The following is a 27,724-nucleotide window of genomic DNA, read 5'->3' on the forward strand; positions in this document are numbered from 1 at the left end:
TTTAATAATTGGTACGTCAAGCCTGCAGTTTAATTATTCAAGTGGAAAATGTTCTAAAATTCATTAATCCCAGAATAAGTAATACATGACATTGCCTAAAGTTTCAAAATGTTACAGCATATTAAAGGGAAGATAAGCAATTGTAGTTTTAAATGACATTGATAAACAAGAGCCAGTTCAACTCAGAGAATCTGGCTTCTGTCACTCCAAGGTCTCATGCAGTTACCTGCACTGTTCTTGTATTTAACGTTGTTGCATTGGCTACTGAGCCTTGGCTGGGAAACCTGCCCTTTTATTCCATATTAAAGAGATAAACCATTCATGACCTTGGTTAATGGAATTAGCTCCAACAAAATGAACCATCTGCTGTTCGTTTTGCAGAGCTGCAAGTGAATGTTAGCCCCATACAAAGCGGTTATTTAAAGTCTTGGGCTGAATAGAATGCTAATGGAGTCAAAGCTGGTTAGAAGACGCACTCGACCCGAAATAATAATCCTTACATTTGATTCAGTGTCTTTTTACATTGTCGGAATGTCCCAAAGCGCTTCTCAGGATTTTACCATCTAATACACACGGACTGTATTTGCAGGTGAACGCACCAGCCAATTTGCTCATGGCAATGTTCCACAAATAGTCAAGAAGTGAATGACCAATTTTAAGATTAAGCAATTCAGGATGTTCTGATCCATTTTCATAGCTGAGCCAGATCCTTCCCTCGCTCAATGCTCAAAAATGTCCATTCCAGGTTTGCTGACATTACTTTTCCTGGCACACAGACACTGAGGAAGAATGACAATTACAGTGTTCTGTTTGCTCTCTTAGCTGAGATTGGCTAATTCAACACATGTTAATCTGTAGCCTTCTGGTCTGTTTGCTTTGGCACTTAACTGGGTGCTGCTTCTCCCACTAAACCATCAGGAGCACCTGTATCTTTGATCCTATAATCCAAGTAGTTTAAAGGACCCTGCTGATGAGGGCCAAACTCAACCAAGGTTCCCTTTCCTGATCACTTTCCAGTCACTCTCCTCCTGAAAGTGTGTGTTATGCGTTTGTGTGTGCGCGGGGTGTGTGAGCTCACCAGGTGAGGAAAGGGTTCGGCTTGTGTTGCCAACCACAGTCACGTAATCCTGCCAGTCTGCAGTGTCTCAGCTCACACAGGAAGAACAGTTCATTAGGGTGAGGAGCTAGAGCTAGCTAAATTGGTCATCCACTTCTTGGCTATTTGTGGAACGTTGCCATGAGCAAATTGGCTGGTGCGTTCCCCTGCAAATACAGTCAGTGTGTATTGTGGAGTCCTGTTGCTCAGTGGTTAGAGCACTCGCTTTGCAAGTGAGAGACCTGAGTTCAATTCCAGGCAGAGAGAAACCTTGGGCAAGTTTCCTTACTCCACACGCCTAATAATAATCCCTCCAAAACCAAAACCAATAATAAATTGGTCATTTTCAATCTACGACTGTTTGCGGGACATTGCTGTGCGCAATTGGCTGCCGCGTTCGCCCACAAATATACAGTCAATTCACTTTACAGTATGTTCTGTGAAGCGCTTTGGGACGTCCTCCCGACGTGAAAAGCGCTATATCAAATGCAAGGATTATTATTATTATTATAGAGGGTGAATGGTGCATCAGTCAGCTAGTGGGGGGGTGGGGGAGATAACTTGGCATTTGATTTCACGATTTCACTATATGGAGTCTGTTGCCGTCATTGACTTATTTGTTAATACAGTAAGTGTCAAAAGGTTACACAACTGCCACAGAACAATGGCTGAGTTCTTTCCAGCCAACATGAAGCTTGTAACCCTTCTGCCCTTTGCTTATGTGTCTGCACTCTCACAGGTTCACCTTCTGAAGGACCAGCTGGCTGCAGAAGCAGCAGCTCGGATCGAGGCTCAAGCCCGAGTCCATCAGCTGCTCCTACAGAACAAGGATATGCTGAAGCACATTTCGCTGCTCGTAAAGCAAGTGCAGGAGCTGGAGCTGAAACTTTCTGGCCATGGCTCAAGTAAGCAAATAAAAATATAAACAAACCCGAGCCACAATGAAACGCATGATAGCAGAGTTCCACTCTAGTGTTCACTGTGATTGGAGCCTCCAAAAAGTTAAGAGTCTCACTATTATACTCTTTTTATTTTTTTTATTTAAAAAAAGTTATTCAAAATGGGTTTGAACAGCTTGACCCTCTTAATCGCTTCACTTTTTCTGCCTGTTGCTATCGCCCAGTTATTTTTGAAACCAGCATATATTGAAAGCGAAGCTTGTTCAAGTGCTAATGAGAATATTGGGAGAAGACCAGCATGGAAGGTATTACTGAGCTGCTGTGTGAAGGAGCTGAAATAATGCTCACAATTGAAATGACAAGGTCATCAGAGTCCTTTGTCTTAATGACTGTCTCTCCTGCTGTTAATTTCAGTCAGTATCTCATTCCAACCCATTCTCCTGATATTACAACCAGCACTCCTGTGTTAAATAAAAAATATGCCAAGGAAGAATCCTAGATGGTGAAGGTGAAGTGGGAGAAAATGACCATCATTCTTCATAGCAGTTTTTTAAAGGTCCTGATGGTGAGACACCTTGTTTTCAGAGGGCTGAAATTTCACTTAGTCTAAGCCTGCAAAACTTCTATCTTAAAATTCAGGATTGTGCAGAATTGTGGAAAATTCTTAAATCCAATCTTAATTTGGAAGCCAGTTTTCTCCATTTCTGTATAAAGAAAACTGATTCTCACATTGCACCTGAATTTTCCACAATTCCATGTGTTTAGCAAAAATGTCTTATACGGTGTAACTTTGGGACATCTTTTGAGATACATTTTGAATGATAGGCCGGCATTATTGACAGCTTTGGTGATGTGGTCTCTCTGTCCTTTTTCAGTGGGTTCGCAGGACAGCTTGTTAGAAATTACCTACCGATCGACTATACCTCCAGTGCTGTGTGACCCCACTACTCCAAAACCTGAAGACATCTGCCTACCCCAGCTAGGCGACGGAACTGACCTCTCCCTACCAATGGGCAGCCCGCTAGGTATGGATAACTGTCTGATCAAACTGGAGCATTTCCACTTTCTGCGAGACGAAAAGAGGTGCCAGGAGGAATTCATGGGCAGCCTGGAGCTGATCAAATTCCGGGAGTCGGGAATAGCCTCCGAGTATGAGTCTAATACGGATGAGAGTGAGGAGAGGGACTACTGGGCTAATGAAGAGTCGATTCGTTTAATGAATGTCCTGAAAAGGCAGGATCTGGGGGATTGTCTGGATGATGAGATTGCGGTGTAGCTGCTAGTTTTATGAAAGTAAATTTGTCGAAGGTTGAGGCCCGACCTGTTCTAGTGGTCATACTGGGCAGTGCTGCCACCTGTAAATATATACTGTGGGAGTCACAGATTATCAGTCCCAACACTGTCCTGCTCTTTTAAAGTGATGGTATCCAATTGTTTGACAACCGGTGACTACGAGCTCCTTAAAAATCAATCTGTACTGCACTTTTTTTTATAAAAAGTCTAATTAAAAGAACAAGGCGTACTCTGCTCCAAGTCCCTAAGTGTGGCAAATCTTTCATTGCAAGCTGGTAATGGGATTTCTCACTGTACACAGGCACCGAGACACTCATTTCTCTCAGTGACTGCTGCTAGTTACAAAACCCCCAATGGTGTGAAACAATTAGCATAGTTTTCTTAAATTTCATTCTGGAATGAAGACCTGGACCATTTTTCCTGAAGCTAAGAAAACGGAGAATTGTTTTGTAAATGGGAATGTGGTTAGTTTCAGGTAATGTCTCTTTAAACTGAAAACTTTTCTACATTGGTTAGGTGTGTGTCAAAGTCATAACGCACTGGAGATTAGAACTAAAGGCCACACCCAAGCTTTATTACTTGTATGTAAAGGCAACTATTGGTGGTTAAAAATCTGTGGTAACAGCCAGAAATGCAGAACCTGTACACAGTGTATACTTGTAGCATTCATGTCAGGAGTAATCTGGAAAGATCTGTGCCTGGAACAATGCTCTTTACACTGTGCATAAATGATTTGGAAGTGGAGAAGGAAACTAAGCTGAACAAGGAAAATGCTGACCAAATACAGAGGACTGTTCCGAACATTGGTGCTGACAAATGGCAAATATGATTTAATGTGAGCAAATGTAGAGTGATGAGATTGAGGGAGGAAAGGAATATATGATAAATTGTATTAGGTTACCAGACAAGACACAGAATAAAGATTTGGGGGCACTAGTGGATAAATGGCTGAATCCATCAGTACAGTATGCAGCAGAAGTAACGAATGTGGACAGATGGCGTATAACACTGACTGCATTCTGCATATAACAGCAGGTAGTCAGCAGCGATATTTCAAGCCTGTCATGTAAGCTTAACGTTCATGCAATAATTATAAACAACTTTTACTATGCCTTTATTAAATCCACCTCCTCAGTTTCAGAGTGTTACCTTGTAATCATATGATCAATTTAGTGTAGTTTTGGTAGCATTTTTGTAACTTGTGTTTCATGCCTTCTGCAGAATGAGGTGAGCAGGGAACACAGTGTTAAGCTGTTAAGATGTTCCTTTTACACTGCCCGCAGCCTGCACACTGATCTGTATGTCCCAGCTGATAGACAGGTCCTATGGCTTTGTGACGTGTGACTTTCCTACCTGCTGAGAGGAAAGCTATATAAGGGTGATACTTGTTGAAGGCAGGATCGAAAAGCGGCAGGTGAACTTAGAATGGAAAGAGTCCAGTTGCTGCATAACTCTACTGCCAATTTACCTCTGGGCAGATTCCTTTGTGGTCTATCTATCTTCAGTCATTCTTTGGCAGTTTTTGCTTGTGTTTGTTCTTTACCTACACTGACAAAAATCATTTGTTACCTTTTGATACATGGTAGTTTCACAAGTCACAGAAATTGGCAATGTCTGTATGTCCATAATGTTTTTTTCCCTCTTAAACAGTGACACATTTTTGGCAACTTGATGGGCTGTTTGATGTATGGCAATGTGAGGGAGGTGTGAGAACCTGCTTGCAGTTTTTCAGGTTGAACTGGCAAGGATTGTTGAGGTGTGTGTTCTCTGCTAATTTGAACGCACAGTCCAGGCTGACACTGCAGTGCAGTGCTGGGGGTGTACTTGCATTGTTGGAGATGCCATCCTTCGGTTGAGATGTTAAACCGAGTTCCCGTCTGACTCTTTATGTCCCATGTCACGATTTAAGAAGGGAGAAAGGAGTTTCTCCCAATGTCTTGGCCAATAATCCTCCAGATAAAATTGGCCATTCACTTCATGGCTGTCTGTGGGACATTGCTGTGCACACACTGGCTGCTGCGTCATTCAGTGATATCTTTACCCTGTGTGATGTTAATTGTATCACAGTCTTACCCAAACTGGCCCACGGAGGTTAATTCTGTCGCTGCCAATCTTGAGACTTATAACAGGCCTTGTCTGTACAGCTCTACGGAGCTGGTAACTAACCGCTCTTTCCCCTCTTCCACTCCCCCGTAGTCATCCCAATTAATTGTTTCATCATCGCATAACATCTGAAAATAGTGTTTTACTTGGATTTTGATGAGCTGTTCTGGACCTTGTTGCTGGGATTTCAGCAATGTATAATACTGTTGTGGGTGTACCCAATTAACCTGTGAGACGTACCTTGTGTGCAATTCTACATTATGCTCTTCATAACAGTGTCTGCAAAGAACGTCTTGAGTCTAACTAAATCAGAATCAAATACTCATTCATTTTGAGTTTGGTGACCAATTTGGGGTGATGAACTTAGAAAATAATGGCAGTGTTTTAAACATAATGCCAATGCATACTGCTTACGTATAGTTCTGTTAGTTCTATGGTGGTGGCCAACCTTTTGCTCAGGTGTGCTACGGTGCGAGTCCAAGACATATCGCCGTGCCTCCTGGGTCGAGATTTACTCTTAATTAATGTAACATTTCAGAGACTCCAAAACTGTTAACTACAGCTTTTAATTTTGAAGCTGAATTTTCCATAGTTTTCTTTTAAGAACTAAAAGCTTTGGCTGGTAAGGTAAAATAAATTGTTATAACCCCTTTCTCTCTCTCTTCCTCAATTGATGCCCTCTTATTACTGACTTGTCAATCAGTGGAAACATTCTTCTTCTATTTACCCTAGGAAAACTCATGAAATTCATAATTTAGAAACCTTTGTTTCCTTACAGCCTAGATCTGTGCAATCAAAGATTCTCCGTCAGGGAATCTGAGGACAGTTGCTGAAACACATTAATGCTTTTTGGCCATTGAAAGACTCACTCCCATCTTTCTTTGATTGATCTTGTGATAGCCGTGTTGATTACGAAAGTTATGATTACAAATCTTTGAGCATCAACTCCTTTTAAGAGAGGATCAGATAACAGTATTGAAATAACAGGTAATATTCATTCCACTGCACATGTTTTTCTATATTACTGACACTGGGGAGGGGAGAGTTGTTAAGCAACCGATGCGTGCAGCCAAGATTTTATTGCCTTTCAATAGTTCAAAATGTACTGAAAACGTGGAAGTGATTTGATTGTAATCTAGTGAACTCTCAAAGTAAGATTATTGCCTTGAAATCTCTCCCAAATCTCTGAGTCTGTTTTAGTGCTGGGCGACGATGGCAGCCAGCTTGGTAGGTTTGATTGCTGGGTGCTTATGCCATATTGAAAGATTATTGCTTGTGTTGTGGTCTCTGTAAATTTATTGAACGATAATAAATTGCTGATTAGAGGGACATAACACAGTCTAAATACTTCACGTGTTTCTATTTGACCTGGTTTTATGTTAGTGTAACAGCCTAATTAGATATTGCTGATTTGGATACAGTACCTAAACTTGCATTCTGCCTTTCCTCTGTATTTTACACTCTTATATAGATTCCTAGAAATTTCAGCACATTGGTAGGCCATTGTGTCTGTGCCGTCCTCTTCCTCACACCATGGAGATAACAACTATAACCCCACATCTACAGGACACATGTGGAGTCCTGTAGCTCAGTGGTTAGAGCACTCGCTTTGCAAGCGAGAGACCTGAGTTCAATTCCAGGCAGGGCGAAACCTTGGGCAAGTTTCCTTACTCCACACGCCTAATAATAATCCCTCCAAAAAAACAAAAAAATAATAAATTGGTCATTTTCAATCTACGACTGTTTGTGGGACATTGCTGTGCGCAATTCGCTGACGCGTTCGCCCACAAATATACAGTCAATTCACTTTACAGTATATTCTGTGAAGCGCTTTGGGACGTCCTCCTGACGTGAAAAGCGCTATATCAAATGCAAGGATTATTATTATTATTATTATTATCTCTGCTCCTCCCTCAAATCTGCAATATCATTGTTCTCGAAGGGTTTATCTGATTTCCTTATAAATGTTAGAATTGACTCAGCTGCAATATCCACTTGAGATGACTTGTTCTTTGTCTTAATAATCCTTTGTGTTTGTGTGTCTGTATATTAGTGTGTATGGGTGCGTGCAAGTATAAATGCTAGTGTGTGTACATGTATAAAAATTCCTCTAACCTCCACAGATCACAGCTTGTTTGTTGTTTCAGCACATTTTGCATGTTGTACATTCTAATGGGTCCAGTGCAAATTGGCCTCTGGAGACAACATTATTCTTGATAAGAAAGATTGATTTAATTTTGAGTTAAAAAGGATCCATTCCTAGTGATTGTTTCACGATTTAGGCGTTTGTCTTTATGTGGGGACAGAATAAGGCCATCAGAATATTCTTTTTAATTGCAGAAAATGTGCTTGCAAATTGATACTGGAGTTGGAATTTTCCGAAATTTTGCACTGTCTCGAATTTTTAAGGCAATGTCTTGCCCAACAATCAAAGAACTATAGGAAATTAGAAATTCATGGCTGTTTGTGGGACATTGCTGTGTTGGCTGCTGCATTTTGCCCACAAAATACACAATCAATCCACTTTACAGTATATCCTGTGAAGCGATTTAAGATGTCTCAATGATGTGATAAGGTGCTATATTATCACATCGCCTTATCACATCACGAGCACTCTGAGACACTACCCTGCGTGGAGGGCGCTATATAAGTGCAAGTTGTGTTGTATATCAGGTGCAGCGATAAATATTATTAATACTAATAATATGATTATGCTCTCATGCACTTATACACTATAATGAGGTATAAGCTCAATTCACAGTGGCTTCATTTGGCCTGTAAAGATACAGAAAAATCACAAGCCTTTGGAAATGTGAAATTAGAACTAACTAAGTACTGGAAATGTGCAGAAAGCTGATGAGCGTCTGAAATTTAATTATGGGCTGATGTATTGGGATGACCTGCCATTTTACAGTCGTTTTAGTAGAAGTGTCAGATCCAAAGTGTTAAAACCTCGCTGTATCTTGTATGGGAATCCATAATAAATGCATTTCCTGTTTGCCATTAATCTTCCACTTGGTTCAGGATATAAATGATTGTTACGGGAGAGATGCAGGTCTGATAGTCAGCGCACTCATCTTTGTGCATATATGTCAATAATTTGTAAATCAATCCACAGAAGCCCTGAAATGAAAGTAGTTTATAATACAATATACATTTATTTAGTGCCTTTCAGGTCGGGAGGATGTCTCAAAGCGCTTTACGTCCTAGTAATGCACATTTAGTACCCAAATCCTCTGCATTTGGCATTGTTGCAACAGGACCTCTGTATAGTATGAGGCTTATGCTGAGCATGACATATAATGCTTCTGATTTCTGATAAATTGTCCCTTTAATGTTCATGGTAAGACAACATGGAAAAACCTGTGTTGCACTATTTGCGCTTTGTGGAATAACAGAATAACTGTGCTCATGTAGAAACCATTACTTTCAATTTAAACATACGTTCTGGGATTAGGTAACAGAGTGCGCCCCTCCAGGGAGAGAGTGTCTACTCTGTCGGTTCCAAACAACGAGAAATGTCCATACATTTGTGGAACTCTGTGTGGTTTGGATACTCTTTTAAGTATGGTGACTTTTTTGTTCAAACAGGTGTGTTGATACATGTGGAAACCCATCTCCATGCTTGAGTAACCAAACCAGGCTGAGAAGTTCACATATGCTTGGAATAATAATAATTCTTACATTTGATATAGCGCCTTATTATTCTTCTAGATGTCTCAAAGAGCTTCACAGAATATACTGTGAAGTGAATTGACTATATTTTGTGGGAGAAACGGAGTGCATCTGGAAATTTCATGGAAATCTCCCAGGTTCGGGGATTAAATGTCTCTGGAATTAAATGTCTGGAATGAAAATGCGCACTCTCTCCCTGAAAGGATGCATTAGTTCTTTCTTATTTGACCAGTTTGATCCTCTCTTGTTCTTGAGCGAGTAACTATAAAACGAGAGGAGCAAACAGAGAGAGGTTTAGCAGAATACAGCCCTGGTGGTCCAATTAGCTTAGTGTCTATCTGAATTGAATAGGGGAATGTTGTAAGCAAGTTGCACATTGCAAGTATTAAATATGCCCAAATATACTGTGCGGCCAAGTGACAAATTAAACATGAATGGGTTATTTGATGCCTGTTCGTTTCGGTGGATGAAACATGGTGCTCACATCGAGCTTTCAGTTCTGACCTCTGAGACATGGTTCAATTAATATCACTCTGGTACATCTGCTTTTGATATTCATTTCTACTTAGCTTCGCCTGATCAGGATCAGTTGCTTGTACCACTTGAGATTTTCCCTCCCTTCCTATTCACCGAGTAATTAATGAGGGTGACTTGGAGGTCAAACAAGCCTGCGAGCCTGATATGGCAATAATTTAAATATATTCAATGGCAACATAATGGATCTGATATCCTTACCTAGAATATCAAATATATCAGCCAAATGAATGAAATGCATGCAGACATCTTTTGACTGTCTGTACTAGTTGTTGCTGTGGAGCAAATGTCAACTCACTAATGCTTTGTTCATTTGTATCAGAGCTTCAAATATCACATGATCTCAGCCTTAGACTTTAAGATTGTATAGAACTTTCGAAAATTATTTAATTCTGTCTTTTTGCAGAAGGCTGTGTCCTGTCCCCCCACGCCCCCCCATCCACATTTTTCTTAAAAATACTTATGAAAAACCTGATTTGAAGAACCTTCCCAAAATGGTATTCAGGCTAAGACTATGAGCAATTTTTGAGCTTTTGATTTGTGCATTGTCAGCATGGAATCTAATAAGAGTATTCGATTTATTCACATCGATCTTTTGCATCTACGTAGAATTCAGAAATATTCAGAGGTTTATTTTTATAGCTCTGATGATTGCTTTGCAAATTTCTTCACACCATCCTAGAAGTGAACCCAGCACTGCATTAAATGCAGCAACATTCTGTATATTTATGAATAATACTTGACATAAAGTAAAGGTTTATTAGTCTCCATGGACTGAATGCTGCTGGGGAGATGAATGACGGCTTGTGGTTCAATGTCAGCAGCATTACCGTATCTCAAGACAGCAACTGCTCCTGGCTGTTGCCATTGCCAGCTTGCAGAAATTTGAGAGGTCTTTTCCGTCCCTCCCATTCTCTCCTCCAGCGTTCCTGAAGAGTCTCAGTCACTCTAGGGTAGTTACCCTCTGGAATTTAGCACGAGTGGTTATTCTTCGTGCAATAGCCTAGATCAGGGGTCTCCAACTGGACAATCATGACTGACTTCTCGAAGCGTCAAGAAGCAGCTTCCAAACACCCACACCAGTCCAGGAAAGTCCATGCCCAAGTTGCACGAGCTAATGAGCCGCGATAGCCTCAGCGCGGCCATAAATTAAGATAAATTCAACAAAGAAATGTTTTATTTGGTTAGTGGCCACTGACCTAGATCTGTAACTGGGCACAGGTTATTGTGCAGGGCATTGGAGCGAAACTGGTCTCTCTTGCCCCCCACCCCATCCACCCACCAACACCAACCCCGTAACAAGATACTGATCATTAGGATCAGGTTAGGCAACATGGACTATCATTTTGCTCCCCTACACAGCCCAGTTTTGCCGAGGTAAATTGCAGCATGCTGGTTTAGATTCGCCGAAACCTGTGTAAACCACCCAAGAAAATGCTTGCCAAATACTTTTTCAGTAAAGACAGTATCCCTTTAAAATGAAGTAGGGATGAATCAATATAACAATGTTTACTCCCTTTGACACTGATAGAACCCGCTGATGGGAGTGACTGTACACGCTGTCCATCTATCTATAGTTGCCAAGTTATTCTCTTTGCAGCTGAAACAATGCAGCCCTTTCATTCCAGCAGCACTGGGAACTCGGAAATTAACAGAAGTCCACATTTCTCAGATTGTGGCACATTAGAATATCCAACAGGCTTCAAAATTTTTTTAAAAACTTCAAAATAGAAAAAGACCAGCTTTTGCAGCAGTTTCACTACTCAAGAAGTTAATAAGAGGAAAGAGCCTTGGAATATCCCCCTCTATGCTTGAGCTACAGTTGGGTATTGATTCATGTCCTTCGTCCCCTCCGCTCCACCATTGGCGGCCATACTTTTCAGCTACTACATTCCAAATCTCTAGAACTTCCTGCCTCAATCCCTCTGTCTTGCCCTCTCTTTCCCAGTCTTCAAATCATACCTGAAGACTTTCCTCTTTGACCGTGTCTTGGATTACCTCTTCTTTCTTTGCATCTCAGTGTCAAATCACATGCTGTTAAGCACTCCGAGACTCTAATCGCGTAAATGAATGCAAGTTGTTGTTGATTCTAGTGGTTTGGTATTGAGTTGAGCTCAGCATGAATTTGTTGTGTGACCTGTTGTCCCCTAGAATGGGGAATCGCTATTCACTGACTGCACAAAGGAGTTTGTTGATTATATGGCCACATGTGCTAATTAAATTGATCCATTAATATCCTGGCACAGCAATAGACAACAACTAACTTGACACTTTCACACTCACAAACGCCCTCTTACATATTACTGAAGGGAGAAGACTTTCTCCCGGTATCCCGGCCGACAATTCTTCCAAACAAAATTGGTCATTCACTTCATGGCTGTTCGTGGGACATTACTGTGCACAAATTGGCTGCTACTTTTGCTTTCAGAATCATTGCAATTTACAGTTTATCCTGTGAAGTACTTTGAGACATCCTCCCGATGTGAAAGGCACTACCATCAAATGTTAGGATGATTATTTTTGTTATTATTACTCAGTACTGATGTAATCATCTTTGGCTCTACTTTGGCGTACTCGTTTTTGACTTTGCTTTGTTTTTGACGTCTCAGCATTGGAGACGCATCCAAAACTTTGGATGCGTCATATTTGGTACTCGAAGAGTTAAAGTTATGATCAGTTCCAAGGATTGAATTCATTCGTCTTGGTTCTGCATGGTGGAAGGTATGACCAGGCTAAGTTCATGGTAACCTATTGCTATCACCACAGGAACAAGAGATGAAAAGTCTTATTTCCCCATCAGATAAAGAAAATGGACAGCACTGCACTCCAGGGGTTGTATGGGGATCATGAGAGTCATTTCTAACTCTCATTTTCTGTATAGAAAGTTAGTCTGCAGGTGCAGCAAGCAATTAGGAAGGCTAATGGTATGTTAGCATTCATTATGAAAGGATTAGAGTATAAGAGTAGGGAAGTCTTGCTGCAACTGTATAGGGCCCTGGTGAGACCACACCTGGAATACTGTGTGCAGTTTTGGTCTCCTTATTTAAGGAAGGATGTACTTGCCTTGGAGGGGGTGCAGCATAGATTTATTTGGTTGGTACCAGGGATGAAGGGGATGAGTTACAAGGATAGGCTGACCAATTTGGGCCTATATTCTCTAGAATATAGAAGAATTAGAGGGATCTTATAGAAACCTATAAGATCATCAAAGGGCATGATAGAGTAGATAGTGGGAGATTGTTTCCCCTGGTTGGAGAAACTAAAACCAGGGGTCACAACCTTAAAATCAGAGACCAGCCCTTTCACACTGAGTTGAGGAAGAACTACTTCACTCAAAGGGTGGTGAATGTATGGAACTCACTACCCCAAAGGGCTGTTGACGCTCAGTCCTTGAACATATTCAAGACTGAGATAGATATATTTCTTATTGCAAAATGGATTAAGGGATATGGGGATAAGGCAGGGTCAGGTTATTAGCTGGAGTTAGATTAGAAGATCAGCTATGATTGAATGGCGGGGGCAGGTTCGAAGAGCCAAATGGCCTACTCCTGCTCTTACATGTTATGTAATGTTATATAAATAAGAAAGTATTTTGTGATGAAAAATTTTATTTTTTGTACCTGCACGGAAATAAGGTTTTATGTATGCTTTTTCTACCTTCTAATTTCTCATTGCACACCACAGATAAAGTTGCCTCCCATCATGTTAATTACTTCACAAGTTCACCATGTTCTCGGCTGTGTTCCCCTTAACCGGCCAGAGATCAGATAACAAATGGGTCTTAGGTCAAGTAACCCATTCCATTGCTTAACCCTTGAATGTGTGATGTGCTTGAAAGAAATCTGCAGTGAAAACTTTCAATGCACCTTCTGCGTATCTGTTAATTTGAGAGGCAATATTTAATTTCTAAAGACATGCCAGTGCTCTAGATGACACACTTGCATCTTTTCCATGGTCCTATTTCCATATCATTACAAATTAATGGTGTTTTGATTCATTTCTTTCCTATTTGCAATTCCCTTTAATTGCCAGGTATCTACTGTGAGCCCCAAGCACTCAGGCACTCGCTCGTAAACAGTTCTGAAATTCAGTCCACATTTTCACGCCAGACTGACTTGACTGGCTGTATATTTGTAGTAAAAGCCATCCAACAGGTTTCAGGGGAGGAGAGAGACACAGTAAAAAGGCCAAAGGGAGCAAAGCATTTTGGATTGACCTGAAAAGGTCAGGCATTAGGAGTCCTGTCGCTCAGGGGTTAGAGCACTCGGCTCGCAAGCGAGAGATCTGGGTTCAATTCCCGGCAGGGCGAAATGTTGGGCAAGTTTCCTTACTCCACACACCTCAGTTTACTTAACAGTACGTAGGAACCCGGTTGTTAGTTGTTTGGTGGATCGCTTTTCCGGGGGTAATAATTCCTTCAAAAAAATTGGTCACTTCAATCCACGAGTGTTTGTAGGCCATTGCTATACGCAATTGGCTGCTGCATTTCAACCCACAAAATATACAGTCAACTCACTTTACAACAACAACAAAATTACATTTATATAGCGCCTTTTCATGTCGGGAGGATGTCCCAAGGCGCTGGACCCGAGTTACAGACCCGAGCTGAGGGGGCAGGGGGAAGCAGGGAGTTCGAAAAGCACGGTCGAAGAGGAAGGTTTTGAAGGTGGTGAAGGAGGGGGCCAGACGGAGGGACTGCGGGATGGAGTTCCAGAGGGTGGGCGCAGAGTGGCGGAAGGCCCGCCCACCGATAGTGGGGCGAGCAAGGCTGGGGACATGAAGCAGGCCGGAGCCCGCTGAGCGGAGGGAGCAAACAGGATGGTAGGGGTTAGGAGGTCGGAGAGTTAGGGAGAGCAACAACAACAAGATTACATTTGTATAGTACCTTTCACGTCGGAGGACATCACAAGGCGCTGGACAATGTACAGCATTTCAGACCCGAGCTGGGGTCAAGGGGGGAGAAGGGAGGGGAAGTGGAGTGGCCAACGGCATGGTTGAAGAGGAGGGTCTTGAAGCGGGACTTGAAGGAGGCTAAGGAGGGGGCGAGGCAGAGTGATTGGGGGGTGGAACTCCAGAGGTTGGGGGCAAAGTGGCTGAAGGGTCTCCTGCCAATTGTGGGGCGGGTGGGTCGGGGGACGTGGAGCAGGCCGGAGCCGGCTGAGCGGGCGGGTTGCAAGGGGGTTAGGAGGTTGCAGAGCTAGGGTGGGGCGAGACCATGGAGGGCTTTGTATGTGAGGACCAGGATCTTGAACTGTATCCTCTGTGTGATGGGCAGCCAGTGTAGTTGGGCAAGGATGGGAGTGAGAGGGTGACAGAGCCTAGTGCGGGAGAGGACACGGGCTTCAGAGTTCTGGATGATCTGCAGCCTGTGGAGGGAGGAATTGGGAAGGCCGACAAGCAATGAGTTTGTATAGTCAAGTCTCGATGTAATGAAGGTATGCATCAGGGTTTCGGCAGCCTTCATTCTATATATATATATATATTATATTTATTTATTTAGTATGTTCTGTGAAGTACTTTGAGACATCTTGAAGATGTGATACGGCGCTGTATCAAATCCAATAATTATTATTGTATATACAAGGATATGTCTCTTGATGGGCTCTGGGATCTTCCTTTGTCCAAGGTCTGGATATCAAGTGAGATCAGCTTCTGAGCAGAGTTCTGGCAGGTCCTGCATCAAGGTACATGGTGGGATTTATTATTAACAAATCCGGCAATCTACCGCCAAGAAATGTGATCTAAAGTGATTTTATAATCTTCATGTTTTCAGAACAAAGGCTTCAGTGATCAACAGTGAGTTTTACCCCCTTTTTTTAAATCTTCAAACATCGAGAATACCCTTTATCAGGAAGGCCAAGCTTTGTTAATGTGCTCCATGGAGAGAATTAATTTTGAATGCATAATTTTATATTCCACTGATTGTACAATGAGATTTATAAGTTATGGTTGAATTACATTTCTACCCAGTATAAGAGCTCGGGGACAAACACATTCACTTTGTAGAATAGAGATTAGACTGCAACAACAAATTTGAAAGACAAAGCAAAACAAGCCCGAGAAATAATAGGGTTAGATTGATCCAAATAAGGCATGTATGGCTAAAGAGAATACCAAATATAATGCCTGTATGTTAACAGGATCCACACGTAAGTTCAAACAGAGCTACAACTGTTCTTTGGATCTTTTAACTTGACATGACCATGTTAGCATTTATGGAACTCCAATGCTACTATTTTGATATTTTGACAGTAAATTATTATAGAGTCATTTACAAATGAGTCATCCATTACAACGAGCCCCAAAAGTTTACGCACATCAATAATTGTAACATTAGCTTGTCATCGCAGAATTGATAGTATTTGTTTTATTTAATATGCTTGAAGCACACAGTAGACAAAGCAGGATTCTGCCATTGCTACATTAATTTTAGTTGACTTGTCAGCCTGTAATCATATTTTCTTTTTACGAGGAAAGTCCTAGAAAATAGTTCCCCCAAATTGCTAAAGAATTGAGGCAGCTGTTACCTTCTGTTGTTGCTCTTGGCCTTGATGGGTATTGAAGTGCTCCAGGACGCTATCACGCATGAAGGTTGTTATATAAATGCAAATTGTTGTTGTATTGGCTTCCACCAGGGATTGCCTTAACTCCAACTGCCTCTTCTTCAGCTACTAGTCCATGGTCACTGAGGCCGACTGTAACACTCCTCCAGTCAGCCCAGCTAAGATCAAGTGCATCACATTGGGAACAAAGCCGAGACCTTTTAGTCACTGTGGCTCATTGAGCAGGGAACCTACATCCCTGGTGTTTTTTTGGGTGAAGCCTTTTATACTTAACACAATTTAGCCCATTATCGTATAAGGATCCACACACCTACTTTACAGCTCCATTGGATCATCTGGTGCTAAAGATGGTCCTTCATTAAAGTGGTTCTTTCTACACCTAGCTCTGACCTTCAGACCCTGAAAGCACAGTAATTGTTCCCTGACTTTGCAGACAGAATGTCACTGATACTGATTAAACTCAAACACCTTTACTAATTGAGGACAACTTTTTTTTAAGTCTTCTGACCATTATTTTCCATTGTGTGTTTATCCAGTTCCTTTTAAAGGCTCTTATGGACTAGAATATAAATGGAGAATATATTAGTGGTAAGGGAACTAATTACATTTCTAAGGTTCCCAACACACCACTAACGTGCTTGGGTCAATGTTATTGGTATTGCATTGTTTCATATAAGAATTAAAGAAAAATCAGAGCAGGAAATCTTGCTGGAGGCTCACAAAATACATTTTGCCCGGGTCAAAACAGATTTAATGGGCTCAGGTACATTTGTGACTCATTGTGCATGCCACTAGTGGCTATCTGTGCTAAGTGGAAGGAAAAAGATCAATACCAAAATTGAAAGCCTGAGGCTGCTTATTAAAGCTGCTGAAACAGCATAATAATTCTGAACCATTTACCCAGTATTGTGGGGGGAAAGGCACTGCACACCGTTGAAATTGCAACTGTGACGTTATCCTAAGACCTAAGTGAAAGGTTTGTGTAAGGGTCCTGTGGCTCAGGGGTTGAAGCACTCACTTCCCAAGTGAGAGATCTTGGTTTGATTCCTAACAGGGCGAAATGTTGGGCAAGTTTCCTTCACACACATGCCTCTGTTTACCTAGCAGTAAGTAGGATGTCAATTGTTAGCCGATTGACGGATCACTTTTCCGGGGGAAATAATTCCTTCAAAAAAATAATAATAATAAATTGGTCACTAAATCCACGACTGTTCACCCACAAACTATACAGTCAGTTCACTTTATAATATATTCTGTGGTGCGCTTTGAGACGTCTCAGACGTCATAAGGCGCTTGATCAAACGCAAAGTTTATTATTATTTATTATTACTATATAAGTGTCAGTTGTTGTTTACTCTGGTACTTCCAGACACCCAATACACAGCTACAGGTTAGTTTCCTCTCCTGCCAGTAGCACTCACCTGCCAAAGGCAACAAGATCTGTTGGCATTACTGGCTGTTCATTGAAGGGGCCACTTCAATTGCTTGGAATTGAAACCAACTGGCAGTGAGCAAGGGGAGAATTCCTACACTAAACCTGGCCTCTTCTAGGGAAAATTTCACCTGGGTCTAGACTTATTCTGTTTCTGTAATATAGAGTCTAGAAATTGATGATTTCTTGAAATTAAGACAGAATTCAAAAGTTTGCCGAATTCTAACACTCTTAAAATGTTACATAAACAGAGCGCATCTAGACCCGGGTAGAATTTCTTCCCATTTGGTTCCGCAGACATAAGAATATTGACTTTAAATTTTTGAAGATTATGTAGTATTTTGGAAAGCTGTCCTAAATTAATGGCTTAATAGAATCATTGCATTATACAGCACAGGAGGCCATTCAGCCTACCGACTCTGCGCCGACTCTTTGAAAAGAGCTATCCAATTCAATCCCACTAACCCGCTCTCTCCCCAATGCCCCGCAAACTTGTCCTCCGCAAATAATTATCCATTTCTCTCTTAAAAGTTATCAACTATCATAATAATCCTTGTTTAAAGTTAGAAGCTGATTTTCCACAGTCGTTTTTCCAGTGTGAATTTGCAAATTAGGATTGAATTTCAGACTGTCCCAAAGGTGCTCACGATCTTAATTTTTTAAGATGATGGTTTTAAGCCATGAATAATTTTGAGCCTTGTTCCTGCTCTTTGTTCGGCTATACCAGCAGAAGCCAGGTTTGTAACACTGCCATGTGGAGAATTTGTGTAGTTTTTTTATTTATGATTATGGAGAGGGAGGGGTGGTTGAAGAATGGAAGAGTAATTAATATAGAAAGTAATTAATATAGTAAATATTATAGAGCCACTGCTGTGCGCAATTGGCTACTGCATTTCACCCACAGAATATAAATCAATTCACTTTATAGTTTATTCTGTGAAGTGCTTTGAGACATCTCGAAGACGTTATAAGGCTCTAATAATAATAATAATCCTTGCATTTGATATAGCGCTTTTCACGTCGGGAGGACGTCCCAAAGCACTTCACAGAACACACTGTAAAGTGAATTGACTGTATATTTGTGGGCGAACGCGGCAGCCAATTGCGCACAGCAATGTCCCACAAACAGTCGTAGATTGAAAATGACCAATTTATTATTTTTTTTGGATTTGGAGGGATTATTATCCCACCCTATCAAATGCCAGGATTATTATTATTTATTATTACTATATAAGTGTCAGTTGTTGTTTACTCTGGTACTTCCAGACGCCCAATACGTTGGAGTCCTGTAGCTCAGTGGTTGGAGCACTTGCCTCGCAATCGAGAGACCTGGGTTCGATTCCCGGCAGGGTGAAACCTTGGGCAAGTTTCCTTACTCGACGCGCCTGATAATAATCCTTCAAAAAAAAATGGGTCTCTTCTACGACTGTGTGTGGGACACAGATGTGCCTAATTGGCTGCCGCGTTTCGCCCATAAGTATACGGTCAATTCACTTTACAGTCTATTCTGTGACGCACTTTGAGACGTCTAGAAGACGTGAAAAGAGCTATATCAAATGCCAAGTATTATTATTATTATTAGAAGCTGATTTACATTTAACACTTTCCTCCGAGAGCAGGGGGAGACCACTGACCATGGCACTGTTACTGCCTTGTTTTGCAGTAGTGATGTGAGGTTAAATGCCTCGGCTTTTCCTCCTTGCTGGATTGTGAGCCACAAATGTTTAAATATACAGTATATCGGTGAAGCACTGTGATGGGGGGGGAGAGGGATACCTATTTCTTTTACGTAGAACATTTATTCTGAACTTTTATAAAATAGAAACGAGTTTCTCCCTATGTCCTGGCAACCCCCCCAATAAAATTGACAATCCACTTCATTGCCATTTGTGAGACATTGCTATGTGCAAATTGGCTGCTGAGTCTGCCTACGAAGTACACAGTGACTGCACTTCACAGTAAAATCCTGCGAGGTGCTTTGAGATGTCTCTACGACGTGATGAGGCACTTTATAAAATGCAAGGATTCTTTGTATGAAGAATATAGCATTTTAAACATGACGTACACATTGAGATGAGGCATTAAACACTTTACCACTTCTGTCCTGATGGTTCAGGGAGAAATAAGTTTCTCATTGTGTCCTGCGGGTGGTGTCTCCGGCCAGCGAAAAGCATAAAGTGTGAGATCGTGCTCTACGTGTGTTATATAAAATCTACATGATTTACAGCTGAGTGTGTCTTCTCAGTTCTCAACTGGATGAACCTGGTTAAGTTCTTTAGCCTCACTTCCCTCACATTTAGTTCCCAATTAGTGAAGAAAGATGCTTAAACCTGGTTTTATTAGGCTGCGTCATGCGGCTTTTTACTGTTGAGAGAAAAGCAGCTGAAAGGGTCCTGACTACTGATGATTGTAGTGCTCGAGTGCGCGTTTCAACAGCGGAAATGCAACTTGAGGTGTAAAGAATTCTCTTGGTTCGTTGACTTGAAGGGGGGCATCAAACCCATCATTAATTATTGTTGTGACTTTCACTTTGGAGTCTTTCTTACTAAGTAACACGATAAGAGCACATTGCTGTACACTAACTATGACTTTGTACTTTCAGCTCTCCCTCTCTCTTTTTCTCTCTCTCTCTGACGTGTTCTCTTGGTATTGTAAGTGCACTTAACTCTGCTGTTGTCTTCAACCTGCTTTTAGCTGAAATAAAGCTCCTTTTGTTTTCACAGGCTTTTCTTGTATTCTTCTTTTCTTTAAAAGCAAATGCCCGATCTTATTCTTCTCAACCTGTTCTTGCTGGTGCGTTTAATTAAAAAAATATTAACTTGGCAGACAATCTCACAGCCCCAAATGAGGGTATGGGGAATAGCTCAGACACAGTCTGTTACTCCCTCTGGCTGAATCCTTCTGAACAACTCCCATAGCAGCAACTTCCCACCAACAGCTGAGATCTTCCACTTGTTCGATGAGGCTCTTTGCCATGTCAGCAATATTACCTACTCCTGCCTGCCCAGGGATCATAGTTGGCAAAACTTCTATGTCTGCATTTCCTGAAAGCTTTTGTTTTCCAAATTCACTTCGCGGCTGCTTGTGGGACATTGCTGTGACCAAATTGGCTGCTGTGTTCGCCTACAACATACACGGTCGTTGCACTTTACAGGTAAATGCTGTGAAGGGCTTTGAGACGTCCACCACATCAAATGCAGCGATTATTATTATTTTCCAACTTTCGGCGCCCACCTTCCCCGCAAAGACGGAGCACGCTCCTTATCGGAGGCTTTCCATCTAGTTCTCTGACCAGTTGCAGCTGGTGACCTTTTTGGCAGGTGAGGCAGTCCTGAGTTTGCCAACCCAAGCTATCTTGTTACTATGGCAATGGGCCCTTCCTGCATGCCCAATGTCTTGGCCTCTCACCTGCTGGCCTTGCTCCCGCACCTCGCTTGCCTCACCCGATGAGCCACCACTGCCTCTGACTGGCTCTCATTGAACATGATCAGGATCAAAGAACAATCACGCCTGACGTTTGAAGCCTCATCCTCGCTGGGCACTCAATCACTGGAGCTTCGATTCTAGTTGGGATGTTAGATACAAAGACTTCTTCAATAAACCAGAGAGTGACATTATAAAAGCTCTGAGGTGGCTGGGCGGTGACATACTAGTGGATTCTCATTCTTCATAATTGAAAGGCCTACTCTTATATGATGACATTAAAAGTTCTTGTCTCTGGGTAAAGTAATTAGGCAAAGATGTCTCCTCCGAGCTGCTTTGAGCGTGTGGACATCATGTTTTATGCAGGTCTGCTCTTATGTACTATTACTCTTTTCAAACCATGAGGTTTCCTGAGAAACGGATCTCGTTTCGCTGTGATTGCTGTGAATCACCCTTATTGCTGTGATTGACGATTGAAAGCTCTTGGAAATCATCTCGACTAAAGTGAAAGAAACTCTATCATCAAAGGGTGGAAGAAATCAAGGTGTGCAGAAATTCACAGCATCTCTTGCAGACGAGGCTGGTACAGTCTTGTGGATACATTTATCCCTTCAATGTTTTAACGTTCTACAGATTTATATTAATGAAATAAAAAGAAATAAAAATGTTATCAGCCCCACCTCAGGGATCTTTAATGATATTACGGTGGTGGTGATCAAGGTCCACAAGGTTCAGAGTGTCTGTTTGAACAACATCTCTTTCAGATCCACAAATGCCACGTATAACAGGAATTGCAGTACAATCAATGCAATGTACAGTCCAGCAATGGAAATGAGTTACAGCCATCAAATGATGTGGTGCTCTAGCATTCAAGGCCGTGTAGGTAAAAGCAAAATGTCCCAATGATTCCAAACAAAAAATTGCATTGAAACCGTTAATGTTATTCTCCTGTCCCCCCACCCTCTATCTTCCCAAAAAAGGAAATTAACTTCTGGATTTAAATCCAGGTCTGTCTTTAGTGTGTATCCCTGTCCTTTAACATAACAAGTGCAGAGTGGATGTGGAGGTGTCCAGGCAGATAAGGTAAACTTTCTGTAAAAATCCCCCAAACTGGCAAAGCCTGAAAAACGACCAGTAAGTGTATTTAAAGCAATGGCAGATACAGACTATGATACTGTAATGGGCTTGTAAAATGGAGCAATTCAGCATTTGATTGTGCAACTGTCACTGAATAATTCTCTCGCCGTGTCTTGTCTTTACTTTTCCTATCTCTTTAATGCTGTCTGAGCTCTCACTTTGTAAGGTAAGAACTTTTTGCTCTTTACTCATGTTGCACGCATTGAAAGTCGCCTTCCCCTCTTTCTCTCTCCCCCTTTTTTCTGCCCTTGTCTTTTATCCGGTTGTAAATAATTAATTTATTTGAGGCGTCAACAAATTACCTGCTGTAATCGTTGTAAAGCATCTGATAATTGCTGTCACATTTTTTTAAATCAGCGTTCAACTGGGTTTTGAAGAGAAAGAACTCGTTTGTTAAATAGGATTTTTTTTGTGTGTCTCCCACTCTTTTTCTCTGGCAGTCGACCAAAGCATGTTTGAGAATACGAACACAGCTCCCACGCCAAAGCTCCAGCACAGCAAAGCCGCCGCCTCCACTAAGGGCCCCCAGGCTGCCTCTGTGACGTGTGCCGGCGGAGGTGAATCCACGGTGACGGGCGGGAAGTCCGTCAGTGGCATCAACAGCCAGCACCTGAAGAGTGCCATCAACCTGGGGAAGGCCATGGGGGCCAAGGTTAATGACCTCCTGCGAAGGAAAGAGCAGAGCACTGTGATGGACGTGGGGGTGACCGAGGTCAATAAGAATGCGGAAGGGGTCCTGACCATGACTGAGAGTGATGAAAAAGGACTGGGGAGGAACAATGGAATGTAAGTACAGCTCCTGCTGGAACCTTTGGCCGTTTCCTGCCAAGGAAGATTAATGCTGCCCCTCTGTCATGAGGACGGTCTTGACTGGAAACCTGACTAGAAATGCTAAAGTATTCTGATCTGCTGCCAGATGTCAGGTACGCGATAAATCATTGCAATTCACTTCCCTGGTAAACGAAGGCTTCAATTGGATTCTCTTAAATTGTGTTGACGTGGGCCTTGATGCATCAGTGCCTCGAGGTACCTGACCCGCGAGCTCTTTCCGTGTCGCCAAACAAAGAATATGCATATCTATGAGGGTGGAGCATCGCTGTGCAGGGAAAGTGCATCTAAAGCAATCGGAGCCTCTTGTTACTACGGTGAGCCAGTCTCTTGATGCTTCTTCGTGGCTCATGGCTGTTAGTGGGACATTGCTGGATGCAAATTGGCTGCCATATTCGCCTAAAATACACAGTCACTATATGTCACAAGAAATTCCTGTGAAGTGTTTGAAACATCTCGACGACGTGATAAGGCGCAATATCAAATGCAAGGATTGTTATTATTATTATCATTATTAAACCACAGGAGAGTCATGGTGCGAATGGAGGAATAATGGCAATTGTGTTGTAAACTTTTATTTCCATCTCAGAAGGAAGTGTATATGTAATAAGATTTCATCTGAAGGTTGGCGTATTCTTTTTGGTCAATCTGTAGCGAAGAGATTCAATTAATGTAACAAGGATTTTTTTTCTCTCCCAGACAAAAAGTTTTCCAGCAATGACAAGTGAGAGCACGATTATTTCAGGGAGCTCTTTAAAACAATTATTGTGATGTCCAAACACAGCATAATAGTGGCAATATTTGTCACATTTGCTGTACATCACAGATCTACTCTGCAAGAGAAGTTTGGCATCCTGCCTTTACTCAGTGCCCTGAGGAATTATTTATAAACCAAATCAATACCTGTCTCTAAGCTCTAGGGCCAGGTTTGTAGGAAGTACAGATTGCAGTGCTGTCAGTCAGTTGTACACAGGACCAGAAGAGAGGTTTTGCATGAAGAAGACCCTTCAGCCCATTTGATCTCGTTCTTCCAGAAATACCTGTACTATAGTCCTCCCATTACAGGGTCTAGTTGATTTTTTTTTAATGAGTTCAACATATTGGCCTCAATGCAGGGAAGGGAGTGGTAGGGGGGACGGTGTGGAGTGCAGAATGACCACTCGCCTGAAATATGTGGAATGCAGATCCCACCGATCAGATCTTGTTACCTAAGCATCACAGGGAGAAATAGGCTGTCGCTTTTGCCACTCTCCTTACCCAAAGACAGAGTTGAAAAAGAAATGCGCTCTTATTAAATTTCTACATTTCAGAAATTCAATAATTTTTTTTAATAATAAAATTTGTTCAGAAATATCACAAATTTAGACCCCACGTGACGTTTATTTTATTGCTTTATGGGATTCAGTTCATAAGCAGAATAACAGTACTGAGAAGTGAGTCATACGTTAAAAACATACAATTGAGAAAGGTTTGCAAATTGAGCTGCAGTGTAACTGCTTTACTGAATTTGTCTTTGCATTTGCAGTCAAGGCTTCCTGGACACATTCCCTCGATTGGAACCACCTCCACCAGTCGCCAAAAAGCGGATGCCTCGGGCTCTGAAGACAACCCAGGACATGATGATATCATCCGATCCAGTGGTTCACAGCACCGATGTCTCTGACATCTCCTACACAGCCACAGCTGATGAAACCTCAATGCAAGAAGACACTAAGCCTGAAAAGAAGCCTGAAGAGATTGAAACCCCCCTCCCAGGAAGCATATTGAAGATGGTCCCATCTAGTGCCAATAGTGAGGCACAATTGGAGAATGAGCTCCGCAGCACTATAGAGAATGCAGAGGACATCTCTGAGCCTGTCCACTCAGTACCTGATCTTCTCAATAAAGAACCTGTAGATATCAAACTTAATCCGGCTGCTCACGAGAAAAGAATGGCTTCCTCGCCACTTCCAGACAAGCCTTGCCTACGGATCAGCATTAGTGAAGATGACATTTTGGAGAATGACTCTGAAGACTCGGGTGTGCCAAGGCAAAGATCCTCAAGCGTCGACAATGAAGAACTTCATCCAGATCTGCTGTCATTCGATTAGACTAAGGTCGGGGATGGTGTTTTTCATTAGTTAAAGCTGGAACTGCAGTGTCCTCTTTTGTTGGTTTCCCCACTACTTTCTCAATCCATTTTTAGCCTGGTTTCCAAAGGGAGGAAAAATGTACAACTTATTCCGGCTTATTTTATCTCATCCTAGAAAGTTTCACGGAAAGTTTTGTGCACTTTGTTTTGTTCTGGAATTCTTAATCTTCCATGATCGGTTGGAAGACCAGAACATAGATACAAAGCACGGCTTTCCCTAACCATGGAAAGGTGAGGTTTTAGAAACTATAAAACACGTGTCCAACGTATTATACACGTTCACGGATGAGTGTTGCTGCTTTCAGATTCCAAATTTCCAAGCTTCTGCTTGAGACATTATGAGGTGGCTGGTGTCTGGAAATCACAGACATTTTATTATTTTTATGATGGTTAAAGCTAAACAAACCAACAAACACAGGCACTGTTTTATCTAATTCACCAAAGTGACCAATAAACCCTTGCCATCATGAAGACGAATGCAAGCAATAAAACAACAAGTGCCTCTTTATGCCTTGTATAAATGCCGTGGTTTGAGCTTCGTGTAAACACAGAGTTAAATATTCTTTTATACACTTCCGGCAGACTGTGTAATGGAACGAACATCATGGTCTTTTGGAAGTCGATTGTGTTGCAGATTTATCTGAAAAGTTTCTAAGTGCTAAAATCACAACAAGGGAAGTTGCATTCAGGTTAATGCATCAAGAATAGAAATTAAATTGTATTCTAAGTTAATGTAGATTTTTTTTAGGAAAGATGAATTTATTTTAGATTAATATTACATTACAAAGTAAGTCAAATTAATCTTTATAAAGTACACATTTTATTAATAAGTCTGTCATACTGCCTTAACAGTAGCCTCCTTACAAAAGATTTTTGTAGAGAATGGATTATTTATGTGTATGATAGTTTGTTTTAACTGTCAACTCTTTGTTTCTCTGCCAAACAGCTTCTACCTGTATTAAAAACCTTTAATTCCCACTAACCTACAGTGCACTACTCTCCAGAGATAGTGTCTCAGGAAGAGTTGTATCTGAAATAGTTCCAGGGTTTCTGCAAGGGAAGTAACTTTATTTGACTTTCTTCCTCCAAATTCAGTCTGAATTTCAAGACGCCACAGATAGAAAAAAAGAGCTATATCCGTCCACCCTTTCCCCTCATAGAACTCTATACAGAAGTTAGTTATTAAGAGAGATTTCAGTAGATCAAACTAAATCCTCTCCTGTGATCAAATACTAATTATGAAAGGAATCTTGAGTTTTAGTATATTTCCACATAGTTATATTCTATAAAAAAGTAGATTTTATTAACACTTTCAATCTTTACTATTTTATGCAATATTTTATAAATCTCATGCCGAAAAGAATAAAGCCCAAACCCAAGGCTTCTTTAAATATATGTGTGTGCAGCCTGTTTATGAATCATTTCGATGTATTTATTTGGTAACGTCTGATATGTGCCATTAAAATCTTGTAAATATCCGTACGGAGGAAGCAGCTAGGAATGATTTAAACAACCTACATTCTGTATAATTCACTGCCTTGTTTTGTGTAATTAGACCAAGTGTACAGGGTACATCTGAAAATGGTTATCATTAATTTGTTACTTTTTTATTTTTTAGTGGTAAATTTATTGCTGCAATGACACATTCTGTACTGCATGAACAATTCAATCAGTCCTTGCTTGCAACTGTTGCCGGGTTTATGGAAAGAAATCACAGAATCAGTGCTTTGTTGTGGGAGGATTGTGACATTATTCAGTTTTTAGAGTTCAGTATCACAATTGTTTTGGGATGAATTGGTACGATTCCACCAATTGTCAGACACAATGCCAGTAGTTTGAGGAATTCTGCATTGCTTTACTCCATATCATGCCATTCATTCTTCTCTCGTACGTTTAGTCAATGACTTGTAACCCAAAACAATGACTTGTAACGCTTTTGTTTAATTACACTTTGAGTCATATTGATTTTACAAATAAACAAGTTGAATTTAAAAAAAAGCTGATAAATTTCTAATATAGTGTTATTGTTGTGCACAAAGTCAATACCAAATGCAGTATTTAAATAATTGCGGCTAAGGACAATTGATTATTTTTGGTATCATTTTGATGATTGTTGTACTTAGCACTAATAACGATAAGACATTTCCCCCTGAATTTTCTTGCAGGGGATTTCACCAGAATTCGAGAAAAAAAAATCAGAATGCCAATGTTCTTGCCTACATTCACAATCGATTCTATGAATTCTATGAAGCTGCTGGTTAATTTTCTAATTTGTTCATGTTTTGAATCGCTTCTTTTCAATGCCGCAAACCAGCCAGTAGAGGTTAGTCTGCGTCTCTTTCTGCCTCCTTGTGGTAGTTCTGAGTTATTGCCTGCCACATGGCAAGACTTGATGAAATTGCGTGTTTCATTTTGTATCGATTCGTTTTCAAATCCTTCCAGTCTACTTAACAAAGACACGGTTGAGGTTTTTAATCATCCTGCAACTTTGCACCACCCGTATCTGAAAATGACCAATCTCTCAGTATCTTAGGAAAAAATGTACGTTTCATTGTAATGATTCACTCTTAACTTATTCATAGTAGTTAATTGTTCACACTATGCATCTGT

At 41.2% G+C, this 27,724-nt stretch overlaps 1 protein-coding gene across 4 annotated transcripts in view; it reads left to right on the plus strand.

The window, feature by feature from the left end:
* Positions 1-27,112, plus strand: part of nos1apa (nitric oxide synthase 1 (neuronal) adaptor protein a) — a 161,377-nt gene extending 134,265 nt beyond the window's left edge. For 2 of the 4 annotated variants that reach the window (XM_007895655.2, XM_007895656.2), the window contains 4 exons: positions 1,836-2,001; positions 2,871-3,020; positions 22,596-22,941; positions 24,509-27,112. In XM_007895655.2, the coding sequence (XP_007893846.2) occupies positions 1,836-2,001; positions 2,871-3,020; positions 22,596-22,941; positions 24,509-25,073 (1,227 nt within the window). In that variant the 3' untranslated portion in view covers positions 25,074-27,112. Of the gene's footprint in view, positions 1-1,835; positions 2,002-2,870; positions 3,505-22,595; positions 22,942-24,508 lie in introns of those variants that run through there. The other 2 variants (XM_007895658.2, XM_007895659.2) reach the window with 1 other exon arrangement.
* Positions 27,113-27,724: the final 612 nt, after the last annotated feature.

This window comes from Callorhinchus milii, unplaced genomic scaffold (genome assembly GCF_018977255.1).
Source record: "Callorhinchus milii isolate IMCB2004 unplaced genomic scaffold, IMCB_Cmil_1.0 Scaffold5, whole genome shotgun sequence".
NCBI lineage: Eukaryota > Metazoa > Chordata > Chondrichthyes > Chimaeriformes > Callorhinchidae > Callorhinchus > Callorhinchus milii.